We start from the raw sequence: 13,193 nt of genomic DNA on the forward strand, positions 1-13,193 counted from the left end.
CGTCTCTGCCTACCCAGCTCAGGAGTCCTGAGGCCCTGGGGTGCTGCCTGGCGTGCGGAGCCTCGTGCTGATGGCCTCCCTTGTCTGCTCCTCCCCAGCCTTCGCCACGGCTCTGAAGAACCTCTACCTGAAGGATGAGGAGATGAACGTGGAAGAAGTCCTGGGCGTGCTGGCCTCCGCCCACGTCCTGCAGTTCAGCCGCCTGTTCAAGAGGTGAGGAGGAGGAGGAGGGCCAGGGCCAGCCTGGGCCCACTGCAAGCGCCCTTCCCGGCCCACCGCACGGAACAGTCCTCTTCTCGGGCCGACTCCCGGGGTCCTGTGTGCTAAGTAAAGCACCACCAACCCCAAGGCGCTCGGAGCGTGGGCCTGAGCCTGCTCTCTGGAGCCAGCTGCGTGCTCAGTTTAGCCAAATGATTCTTGACTCATAGGAGTGAAATGCAACGGGGGAAGGGGCTCTGTGGCTGGGGAGATGCTGCAGGTATGCAAAGTGAATTCCCAGGAGCCCCAGGTCCAGGCGCTTGTCAATGTCACCTGTGTTCACTTGGGGGTTAAAAACTTCTAGATCTCGTGCATACACCTAAACGGGCCACGGGGGACAAGCTCATTTCCCGTCCCTCTCAGGTCTCGTCTTTTCTGCTCATATCAGACAGTCTTGGTTTTTCTTTTATAACAGTATTTTTATTATTATGGATGCTATACGTTAGAAATCTTTTTGAACAGAGAAAATGCAAAGATTGAAATCAAGGTGGTGGGGAGCGTCCTCCCGCTGGGCATTCAGAGCCTGCTGCCCCACCCAGGCTGCCCAGGAGGAGCCACCTGGCCAGGGGGCAGCAGGAGTTCAGAGTGGGTTGGCGCCCGCTGGGAAAGATCCTCATCCTGACGACACGGGGGCTCCAGACACCCAGGGAGCCGCTTCTGCCCGCGGCGTCCAGGGGCTGGGGCAAGGCAGCCGGCCTCGGGCGGTTGAGTCGGAGGTGCCCAGTTTTCATTGAACTTTTTGCACAGTCCGGGCACGTGAGCTGCAGGGGCTGTGTTCAGCCCTACAATAAGCTTCCCCTCGGCCTCCGCGTACCTCGACCGTCTCCACCGTAAAGCGTGACTCAGTGTTTGTGCCATCTGCCTCCCAGAACTGTCCTGGGTTTAAGGGATGTGGACACAAAGGGCTTTGAGGTGGCGCGTTTGCTACAGTCAGACGCATTCCCCACAGGCTCCTTTCATCTTCTCTGCACCCCTGGGAGATAGTCACCCATTTTACAGACGAGGAGCCTGAGGCTTCACGGCCACCCAGGTTCTAAGTAGGAAAGCCAAGAACGGAAGGAGGTCGAGGAGCCCCAAAACCTACACCACGAACATGGCACTACTCTGCTGTGCTCAGTTGGGTGGTCATGTTGTCGCTGGCCTGTCTTCCGCTTCCCTGCCCCCCTCCCTGGAGCAGCACTCGGCCAGGTGGGGCTGCCTAGGGTGGTTCACCTGCCGCATGTTCAGTCACGCCTTCACTCTCCAGCCCACTCCTTCAAGAAGGAGCTCTTGGCCTCTCCAGGATGCAAGGAGACAGAAAGGGACAGATAGGCAGGTCACTGTCCTCGAAGGCCTCCTGTCCAACAGGCCCAAGACACAGGAAATGAGTCAGGTCAGGCAGAGTGAAGGGCGGAGGCTCCCAAATGGAACATGTTGTGCTATGTATGATTAATTTCAAGTCAGCTGGTGCTCACGATAAGAAAACACGTTCATCAGGGCGTCCCCTTTCTGGAATCCTGTAGTACCCCTCGGTGCCATTCATGCTTAGAGAGGGCAGTGAACCAAACAGAAAAGCCTTAGTGGGAATCGTCTCCTAGGGCATCTGGCTCGTCTCCTGGGCTCTCGCAGGACCATGCCAGGTGCCTGACGGGCCCGAAGATAGATGTGCTCTCTGGAAGCTCTTTGTTTTTCAAATTCCCTGAGCAAGTCAGTGTAGAGAGCCAGGAGGGTGGGGATGATCTGCCTGGCTTGTTTCACCTCCTCCGACGCCTGTTTCTTCACCTGAGTGAGTGAGTGAGTGAATCCAAGCCCAGAGGGGACACGGCTGCTCTGTAGAGGGCAGATCCATTTCACCTGTGAGAGGCGCAGCCCAGGTGCACGGCTGCAGAGGATGCATGCCGTCTCTGCCCTACCTCAAGGGCCCATGGGGGTTTTAGTTCATGGTGGCTTCCTTGAGGGATACATTTAAACATGTGCAAGAGTTGCTGGAAATCCTGTAGCTCAGGTACACCTTAGGGTGGCCTCTGAGTGATACGGAGCCAGGATCTCATCTCATATGAGAGTCCCAGAGCTGTTCTCAGGTGCCCTGTTTAAAAAGGTGAGCATGTTTTAAGACGGTTTTGCTGAAAAGGGGCTAATATTAGGTATGAATGTTGAGTCACCGAATGTCGAGTCTTCCGTGGCCCCACATTCCGCCAGCACGTGCACCCCTCGGTCCCGCCAGCTCGATGACTTGGTGTGGCCCACCCCCTGCACTGCTGGTCTGCTCACCCAGATTTTCTCCATAAGTAAAATAGGGTTAACAGGAAGGTAGCTTCACAGGTGGCGGTACGGCCCTGTGTTCTCTTGGGCTGCTGGTCTCCCAGTCCCATCCCAACCAATTCTTTGTCCTGTTCCTTTGGGGGTTTTTGTTTTGTGGTACCAGGTATCAAGTGCTGAGCCACATCCCCAGCCCTATTTTGTACTTATTTAGAGAAAGGGTCTCACTGAGTTGCTTAGTACCTCTCTTTTGCTGAGGCTGGCTTTGAACTCGCAATCCTCCTGCCTCAGCCTCCCGAGCCGCTGGGATTCCCAGGTATGCACCACCACGCCTGGCTTCCTTCCCTTTTTTAATGTTACTTTTCTGGTTTCTGACCTCTTTTCTGATTTAACCCTGTTAGGTTAGATTCATCTTTTCTGCATTCCCAGGGCACATTGTGCTTTAACTTTAGAACCCTTAACACAACTGCAGTAATGTGGTCATCTGTCCCCATGGTGACTTAACGATGTGTATCACCCCCTGGTCACTAGCTCTGTCTTCACCAGTGCCTGGCACGGGGTGCACGCTTAATAAATAGACCCTGAAGGATGAGTGAGCAAGTAAACCAGACCTGGCCGTGACAGAGGACTGAGGCTTCTATAAGAAAGGCTCTCTGGATCCACTTGTTCATAGAGCAGCTCAGGACCTGAGGCCCCACTAGCAGCGCCCTGATGGTCAGTGCAGGGAGAAAGCAGCCCAGGCAGGAGGACAACCAACTGGCCCCCTTGGCTGAGCTTGAGTTCATTTAGGCATCTGTAGACCTGTGTGCTCTGAGCAATGACCTTGGCCCTGGTGTCAAGGCCACATGGTTGCCTCTGAGGGATTGGATCACCAGCCTTATCTGCCTCAGCCTGGAGCGCTTTGTAACAGGCCTAAACAAATACCATATCCCTAAAAGGAGGCTCCCTTCCTTGTGAGAGGTTGCTGCTGCCCTCCTGAAACTGAATGAAAAACTCTGGGGTCCCCTCCCTGAAAGCAGCCTGAGGGGGCCTCCAGGATCAACAGCTTTCTCTCCGCAGATGTGTGGTCACGATGATGAATGGACTCAGGCCGAGCACCATCAAGAACTTCTACCTGGCTGGCCACAGGGTGAGAACACCTGGGCAGGGCACATAGACCCAGGGGCATGGGATTATGGGGTGGGGCCTTCAAGAGCACTCTGGACTCTGATTTCACTTGCCAGGCCCAGCTCCAAAAATTCTATTCAAAGTCACCAATTTAAGGTTTAAAATATTTTATTTTACTAAAGGAGTGCACTTGTTTTTTTTAAAAAGAGTTCTTTTTAAAGATATGCATTAAGAGTAGAATAGTTACGACCTCAGAGGTTGAGAAACAAGGTGTAGCATGGCCTTTCTCAATGAAACAGCACAGACTTTTCAGAACATTCTAGAATGGAGCCATGAGATCTTGTCCCACCTGAGCCCAGTCAGTGTGTCCGTGTTGGAAGCAAATAATGTCATCCAGCTCTTATTGCCAGAGGAGAAAACAGCGACCTGACCAAGGGAGCAAACTGCCCAGGGTGCCCGGCAGCTGAGGGGCAGTGCGGCCTAGCCTCAGGCTTGCTGATCCCAGCTCCCTGCCTGACTCGGGGACACTCACACCAGGAGACAGACTTACTCCGGGCAAAGCAGGGTTTGCACACGGCCCCACGCCAGGTGCTCCTAGCACCACCTCTAAGAATGTCCTATGTACCTGTTTGGCAAAGACCGTGCGGTCCCTGCCTTCACCCCACACTGTTGGAAAGTCACTCTCAGTGACATCTTTACATTCTGGTTGACATTTCTCAAAAAATCTTTGGTTTGGACAGACGCTAAGCCCTGAGGACATGCTAAATGTACAGAGACGCTCTCAGGGCCCCTGGCTCCAGGGAGACTTTTCCAATTTCCCTTTGTCCTTTCAACCTTGCTTCTAAAGTTTGTGCCTCAGAACTCCAACGGGATGCCCCTCCCTGGCCCTCAGGAGGTCAGTTGACAGCCCAGAGGTCTGCACATGCAGGGCCCGAGGCCAGACAACCTGGGTTTGCTCCTGGCTCTGCCACTTACTAGTGTGTTCCCATGGGAAGAACAGAAACCTTGGAGCCTCAGTTTCTCCATAAGTAAAAATAGGGTTCACTGGAAGCTAGCCTCATAGGGTGGTGGAGAGGACTGGTTCAAATGGACGGAGTGCCATGCCTTGAGCATTGTAAGCCCGTTCTGTGCATGTGTGCAGTATCACTGACGGCCATCAGAGGGCGCTGAGAGCCAGGAATTCCTCCGTCAAGCGCCGTGTTTTGTCTTCTCAGTATAAGGAAGAGCAGCTCACGACCGCCTGCGAGAAGTGGCTGGAAATGAACTTGGTCCCCCTGATGGCGACACAGATCCATCTTCGGCATATCCCTCAGGAGCTGCTCCAAAAGGTGCTGAGGTCCCCCAGGTCAGAGCTAATTCTGGGGGTGCTGCCCAGGGTGGGTATGGAAAAGAATGGGGGGCTGTCGGGAAGGGAGATTCCACAGTGGTGTCTGCACCCACACCCCTGCAGGACATACCCTTGTCCTCCTTGATTCCAAACTTGCTGCTCCCAGACAGTCACACACTTGTTGTGGGAAAATTTGGAAAAGAGGGAAAGGTAGGAAAGGAAAATAAAACCTCCCATCCAGCCCAAACTCCTTTGCTGAGTCGTCCTCCACCTGGACAAGTGACGGCCTATTGGTTTCTCTGACAATGAAGGCCAAGAGTCAATCCTCAGTGTCCCCCACCCTTTACTGCACCCCCATCCACCCCAGTGTCCCGGGACCATCGATGGCTGCACAAGGTAGAACCGTGAGAGTCCTCTGGATACCTCTTTGGCCTCTCCTTGACTATGAGGCCTTCTTTGCTTCCAAACTGAGCTCCAGTATGGCTACAAGCCCAGCCCCAGCCTGAGGCCTCCAGGGACCACCGCAGCACCCTCTAGGTGGCGTCCTGCCTCTGGTCTTGACTCCCTTCCAACCCTGTCCACTCCAGGGCCTCCTGCTCTGCTCTCTGCTCCTGCATCTCACACACCAAGCAGCAGCCACAGGCACCTTTCTCAGACTCCCCTGCTGAGTTCTCACCCACACAGGGCCTCTGGGCAAGCTGCCCCCTGCCAGGTTCCTTATTATCCCTCTGAGTGGTTCATGGGAACATTCTCAGTGCTTGACTTTCAGGCTATTCCCAATGTTTTACCAATATAAGTAGCAGCTGGATGAATGTCCTTTAATGCACATTTATCTTCCTCTCACATGAGCTCCCTGCATTGACTTTCCATAAGTGAAATTCAAGTCAAAATGGCTTTTTAAAATTCATTTTTTAAATAATATTTTGAAATGAACTTTGAACCTGGAGAAAAATAAGAACAGCATAAAGAATATCTCTACAGATGCTCCTCAACTTGCAACGGCCTTGCATCCAGTGAACCCAGCATAAGCTGAAAATGCACGGGATGCACCTCGCCTCCCGAGTGTCACAGCCAGGCAACATGCCCACTAGAGGGCGCCAGCTGGCTGGGAGCTGTGATGAGGCGCTGGCCCTGCCCCTGCCCAACAGCAGGAAAAAGGACATATCCCGGGCCTGGAGAAAGATTAAAATCAAAGTATCATTTCTACTGATGCACATAACTTTCCCACCACAGTAAAGCTGAAAACTTATAAATCAGACCATTGTAAAGTGGGGACAATTTGTAGACGCTTTACCCTATGGGTCAGTTTCTGCCCTGCTTGCTTTCTCGTTTGCTTCTCTGTGCATATCCACAGGTCCACATATTTTTTTCTGAACTACTTGGGGATAAGTTGCAAATATTATGTTTCTTTATCCCAAATGCTTCAGTGTTTATCTCCCCAGAAAAAGAATTTGCTTAATATAACCCCATGGTAATTATCAACGTCAAGAAATTTATCATGGATGTGATACTTAGACCCCTTGACCGACACTGTTCGTGATAGCGTTTCCCGCTCCAATGCAGGATTCAGTCTAGGATCACATCTTGCATTTAGTCGTTAAGTCTCTCTGGGGCTTATTTGAAAAGCTCCTTGGTACTCATTGCCAAATTTCCAGGGTTGTGCTCCCTTTGGGTAAATTTCAAAAGTGAAAACTAAAGTCTACTCAAAATCTTAGTGGCATGTTAGAAAATAAGTGTTTTCTAGCATTTATGTGGTAGAAAATGTCCCACTTTTAGAAATTAGATCTGGAAAGATCTATCCCATTCTAGATCATCAGCCCATCCCAGGGATTCAGAGTACACAGGGGCCTGCAGGGCCTCTCACGTGACAGAGTCCTGGTGTTGAGGGAGACCTCAGGAGCCTGGCCCCCGAGCAGCACCCAGGGCACTGGTGCGCCCCACTCGTGTGTCCCCCACCCTCCGCCACACCCTCCAGTGGAGACAAGGTCTTGAAATTATTGAAGAGCAGATAAACCTGGCATTCCTTAGACTTTTCCTAACACGGTCCCTCCCTTGGAAAGACTGAGCTGGCCTACCCTGGAAGCATTTAGCCAAAAACGAGGAGAGCTGTCTGACCACAATCAGCACGTCGGTGATGGCACAGGCCTGGCAAGACGCACACTGGGCAGGAAAAGAGGTCAGGAGCATGACGCATCCGGTGTCTAGACTCGCCAGCCTGGGCAGACGCGACCGAGTGGGACCCGGCCGCCCGCGCCCCCAGCCCTCCGCAGGAGCCACTTGCATGGACAGTTCAGGGCCGTGAGGCTCAAGGCGGCAAGAGCCTTGCATGGCCTCAGTCACGTCATGGGCCCACGTGCCCAAGTGCACAGGAGAGGGTGCACCCAGCATGGGCGCTGTTCTCGAGGGGTCTGCTGTTTGCAGCTTGTGGGTGGAGGCAGGGGGTGCAAGAAGAGGGGTACCTGCCAGGAACGTAGCCAGGCCTGGGGTCCTCAGGGGACCTGCCGAGGTCCAGGGTGCTGGCTGGTGGATTTTGTACCACGGCCTGCACCTAAGAGTGAGCCTGTTGGGGAGCGCTTTCCCGTGTGCGCTGTGCTAGGAATACTGTCCCTCTCCATCCCCCCACCCCACATGGCAGGTAAAACTGCTATCCCTGAGGTGGGAGGGCTAATGAAGGGCTGGACAAGGCCTCCCCTGGCTCCAGAGTCCACGTCCTGCCCTGACCCTGAACCTCTGCTCCTTCCTAAGGAGGCAGAGGTGGCCTAGCACCAGGAAGAGCTCAGCAGGACCCTGGGTGACCCGAGAAGTCTCCTGCCCCAGAGCAGGAAATGTGGAAATGTCAAACCTGAGGTCAGGGATGGGGCACCCCTGGCCCCACTCAGCTGTCCCTCAGCCGCCCGCTGTCACCGACCCCATGCTTGTGGCTGTGGGTGTTTAGAACAACATCCATTTCTTAGCAGATGCTGTGACTTCTGGGCCTTTCCGCCTTTCCCGTCTGAAGGCCCTTGACTTCATCTCTTTTTGGAGTTTTACTTTCCATTTGTAAACAGCCTTGGGTCAAATATCCACGGTTTTCCTGACCTCCTGGGCCTCAGGTTTTAATTTATTTGCTTAGGCACTTAGTTTTCAATTAATTTTCTCCTTAGAGGTCACCACTAGGTCACCTTGTTCTTGTAACTCTCGTTTATTAAAACTTCATCCAAGTTCTGTTTTCCTGGAAGCCAATGTCCTCATGGACCTGGGAGGATGGGGACTTCAGGGGACCTTCTAGTACCATCTCCACAAAAAGCTACCTGGCAACAGGGGATCCTACACCCCTCTGTTTCCAATTCTTCCAGCTTCCTGTCTATGGCCATGGAGTCTCAGGGTCCCAGGGTCCCTGACATGCCTGCAGGATAGGGTGGAACATGGTTCCCACAGCGTCTTGAACATCGACGTGTCCCTATCTAATGTAGTAGTTGAACCTGAAGCCGTTGCTTCTCTGGTAAACAATAACAGTACCCGGCTAGGAAGCACTTGTACACTGCAGCTCTGAATGCGTCATCCCCACTACTCGTTTCCACAGCAGCCTGATAGGGGAGTGCTGCCTTCTGCATTTCTCACTTGGGGAAGGGGGACTCCAGAAAATGAAGAGGTCAGTCAAATCTCCCCCCATGCTGCAGGAGAACTGGGATTTGAACCCAGGTCAGAGTGGTCTCACAGTTGAGGTCATTAGCAGTCAGCTGATGTGTGTGCATGAGGCCATGTTTGTCCTTATGGACAGTCGAGTCAACAAGTATATTGATCTTTGTTACGGTTTGAATATGAGGTGTCCCCAAAAGTCCATGTGTAAGACAATGCAGGAAGGTTCAAAAATTAAACGATTTGGTTGTGAGCCTTAACCTAATCAGTGCATTAACCCACTTGAATGGATTAACTGAGTGGTAGTAGGCAGCTATAGGGATGAGGCTGGAGAAGATATGTCACTGGGGTGTGCCTTTGGGTTTTATATTTGGTCCCTGGGGAGCAGAGTTCTCTCTGCTTCCTGATGCCATGTCCTGAGCTGATTTCCTCCACCACACCCTTCCACCAAGATGTTCTGCCTCACGTTGGGCCCAGAGCAATGGAGTTAGTCATCTATGGACCGAGACCTCGGAAACTGTGTACCCCAAATAACTTTTCCTCCTTGACATTATTCTTGTCTAGTCTTTTGGTCACAGTGACCAAAAAGTTGTCTAAATTAATCTATTGTGGTTTTTTGGTTGTTGTTGTAAAAAAATACAAAGGTAGGCGGATTATACAAAACAGTTGCAGCTACCTCCCAAAATGACCAAAGAGTAACATTTCGTCATGAGTTAAGAAATAAAACACCACTGATAAAGCAGGTCACCTGGGTCCCCTCCAGTCCCATTCCTTCCTAAAGACAATTAAACCACAGTTAGGAGCTTGGGTGGATACGATCCATGTGATTAAGCTCTTAATATGTACATGTGCACTCAAGAATCGTGCATGATGTCTTGTGGAGGTTGACATTTCAGACCGACATCTCAGGAACAGTGACAGGGACAGTGACATGGGGTGCACACTCACCCTGCCTTATGCTCTCTCCCTGTGATTGCATCTGGTTAGCATTCTTCTCCTTCCTTGTGAAGGGTGGAGGGAAGGAGCACACAGCAGTCTTTTCTTACTCTCCTAAAGGCCTTTTGAGTTCTCTTTCTCGCCCGGGCAGACCATGCTGTGAGGGTTTCCTTGTTCCTCTTTGTTCCCAAGCAGTTGACTTTCTCCATGGTACATACACAGAAGGGGGCTTTTGTTGTTTATATACAATTTTCTTAAGAAATAAAATTAGAAGACAGTGTCTTGTGAAAAGGTTTTTTTTCCTCCTGAAGAACAGACACCAGTTAGTTTGATGGGCCCCCATGAGCACCACGCTCAGCCAGTTGTTGGCATGTGTTGGAGGCTCGGAGTGTCTATGGGTTGAGGCCATCAGAGCTCTTGGGTGAATGAAATGTGTTTGAATGCCTCGACGAGGTCACTCACTGCAGAGCTGATAGGGTTGGGTTCCGTGCTGGCCTAAGGAGAGCACTTGACTTCAGTAACTGCCCTTCGTGAACAGAACCAGAATCCCGAGCCCCGGAGCCCCCTTCGCTCCCCTGCTGCTGCTAGCCCCTCTTTGGTAAGATGTCAAAGAGCCTCCTGGGCTTGAGGGCCTCAAGTGGGAGTCTGCTCTGAAAGTCACACCGCTTCTGACCCCACGACAAAGTTCTTTTTGGGGACTTTGCACCAAGCAGCTCTATGTGGGGTCCCTTTGCTGCCTCTTTACTCCTGGTCCCTCCATCAGTGACCAGCTTAGTCCTTCTAGCCAGACTCAAAGTCCATGCATTTGTGGGTGATCTGAAAACCAAATGAGGGAAACCATAAAGCCCTATTCTGTCCAGAGATAGCATGAGAGGTGGGTGTGTGACTTTCCACTGCCCTTTAGAGTCACGATTTAGTTTGGGTTCCACCCACCATGACCCCTCAAAGTGGTGAATGAAGAGGCTGTGACAAATTTCACGGCATGTCCATGATCAGAAACTGAAAATATCAATGAGTTTAAGAACCATGGAGGGGCCGGGGATGTGGCTCAAGTGGTAGCGCGCTCGCCTGGCATGCGTGCGGCCCGGGTTCGATTCTCAGCACCACACACAAACAAAGATGTTGTGTCCGCCGATAACTAAAAAATAAATATTAAAAAATTCTCTCTCTTTCTCTCTCTCTCTCTCTCTCCTCTCTCACTCTCTCTTTAAAAAAAAAAAAATAAAGAACCATGGAAATGACTGCCTAGATAATGTAGTCAGCAGAGGCTGTCCAAGGCACTGTTTGCCCCTGCTTAAGAGCTGACCTGACAGAGAGCAACAGCGGCTCTTTGGCATCAAGGGTCATTGAGGACAGGCCTCCTGCTGCTGCAGGTGCAGCCTGGGCTCCAGAGCCGGGTCCAGCCCTGCCATTTGGGATCTAGTGCTGCCATTCACTGAGTACCCAGCTGCCATTCACCGAGTACCCAGTAATGTGCCAATCACTGTGCTAAGCACTTTGTTGATACGTGGTCAGTGGAATAATGGTCCCAAAGATGTCCACAGCCTAATCTCAAGAACCTGCATAGGTTTTATGGCAAAGAGGATTTAAAGTCATAGATGAAATGAAGGTTAACTTCAAACTGTGCTTACTCTGGATTCTCTGGGTGGGCTCAACATCATCTCAAGCATCCTTTAAGTATTCAGACAGAGGCTAAAGGGTTAGAATCAAAAGAAGACTGGAAGATGCTATATTGCTGGCTTGAAGACCAGGGAATGGGCCACAAGCCAAGGGTGCTGAGATTTTCCAGGACACAACTCTCCCAAGAACCCCCAGAAAAAGCCATCCCTGTTCACACCTTGACCTGAGCCCAGTGAGATCTGTTTTGTACTTCTGACTTCCAGAATGATAAGATAATAAATGTGTGTTGTTTTAAGCCACTTGGTTTGTGACTGTTTGTTAACAGCAGCAATGGGAAACTCACACAGAGTGTCACCACCTCCTGTCTTCAGCTGCTGCTGTTGCTCTTCCACAGATGAGGAAATGGCAACTGCAGTTTGGTAACATCCAAGAGTTTCCTGCCCCAGGCCCAGTTCCGTGTGGCCTTGAAGGAGTTGCTCACGTTCAGCCTTCAATCAGGGCCAGGATTTGGGAAGGGGTCAATGAGGCACTCACTTGGATGCAAAAAAAAAAAAAAAAAAAAAAATTATCAAAAACACTCAGTGATGATAAAGTCTATTTTTGTGCAATATTTTAAAACCAATGCAAAAAAAAAATCCATGATGAAAATAACACATTAAAATTTTGAATAGACTTAGGATCCATCTTCATTTCCACATCTGTAAAAGTTAGGACTATACCCCAGCTTTGCAGGTTTGTGGTCAGAATTTAATTTTAAAATCCATGGAGGGCTAGGGGTATGGCTCGGTGGCAGAGCACTTGCCTTGCAAGCATCCTAAATAAATAAATAAATAAAACCTGCAGAAAACCTCTTTTTTTGTTGTTGTTGTTGGTTGTTCAAAACATTACATAGTTCTTGATATATCATATTTCACACTTTGATTCAAGTGGGTTATGAACTCCCATTTTTACCCCATATACCGATTGCAGAATCACATCAGTCACACTTCCATTGATTTATATATTGCCATACTAGTGTCTGTTGTATTCTGCTGCCTTTCCTATCCTTTCCTATCCCCCCTCCCCTCCCCTCCCCTCCCCTCTTCTCTCTCTACCCCCTCTAGCTCCGACCCCCACCCCACCTCCCTACCACCCTCGGCGCATCACCAGAGGAGCTGCCCTGAGCCAGTGGTCCTCTTCTGTCAGAGTCTGGGCCGCGTTCAGTCTCCTTCCTAAACTCGCTTTTGACTTTGTTTTCTTACAAATGGTGCAATGGTTTCTGTTCCTGAAACTTCTCCCGGTTCTTTTCCCTTGACCAGGTTGTTCACCTTCAGCGAGTTTCATCTTCTGAAAACTTTACTCATGTGGGCCTACCTGCAGCTCAACAGCAAGATCCAGGCCATCCCCATCCACGAGACCATGCTGACGTTTTTCAACAGGTGACACGGCTTAGTGTTGATTGATGGAGTGTGCAGACCCGGTGGTGTTGCTGTTCCTGGGGTCACAGGAGACGAATCGGTGATGTAGCTTTTGTGGCATCATCCAGAGGGCATAGAATGCAGTTTTCCTTATGGGGCCCAAGATCACAGAAAGCCTTCAAACCACTGCACAACTTGGAAAAGTAAATAGTGCGTAGGTGTTATAATATGAGATAATCATGTGCTTCTGGGAACTCCGTGTCCAGAAATAGCATGACCCAAAAGGTACTTTTGCTCAGGAAAATTACCATACTACACTGACCTTAAAAACTTTATTTTTTAGTGTACCTAAATCAGACCAGGTCATTCTCATTTATATTTTACTAGATTAGATATAAAATCCTCAATTTTCTGGACAAATGAAAAAGCATTTAGATGTGTCAAGGTTTCATAGCATTAATACTGTTTCTTATGCTTTCCAAACTAACCTGAAGTTTGTATCGATATCAACAATTAAGTAAGAAATAGAAATTACAATAATAATAGTGAGCCCTCTAATGTGCTTTATTTTTTTTTAAATATTTGTTCTTAAGTTTTAGGTGGCACAGTATCTTTATTTTACATTTAGGTGGTGCTGAGGACTGCACCCAGTGCCTGTGCATGCCAGGCGGGCACCCTACCACTGAGCCCCA

At 50.4% G+C, this 13,193-nt stretch overlaps 1 protein-coding gene across 1 annotated transcript in view; it reads left to right on the top strand.

Moving 5' to 3' along the window:
• Btbd16 (BTB domain containing 16) overlaps positions 1-13,193 on the top strand; it is a 51,754-nt gene that overhangs the window by 17,873 nt on the left and 20,688 nt on the right. Inside the window, exons 8-11 of the mRNA XM_077105361.1 lie at positions 99-213; positions 3,556-3,625; positions 4,818-4,948; positions 12,403-12,522. Coding sequence (XP_076961476.1) covers positions 99-213; positions 3,556-3,625; positions 4,818-4,948; positions 12,403-12,522 — 436 coding nt within the window. The remainder of the gene's footprint in view (positions 1-98; positions 214-3,555; positions 3,626-4,817; positions 4,949-12,402; positions 12,523-13,193) is intronic.

The sequence above is a fragment of the Callospermophilus lateralis genome, chromosome 15 (genome assembly GCF_048772815.1).
Source record: "Callospermophilus lateralis isolate mCalLat2 chromosome 15, mCalLat2.hap1, whole genome shotgun sequence".
Taxonomy (NCBI): Eukaryota; Metazoa; Chordata; class Mammalia; order Rodentia; family Sciuridae; genus Callospermophilus; species Callospermophilus lateralis.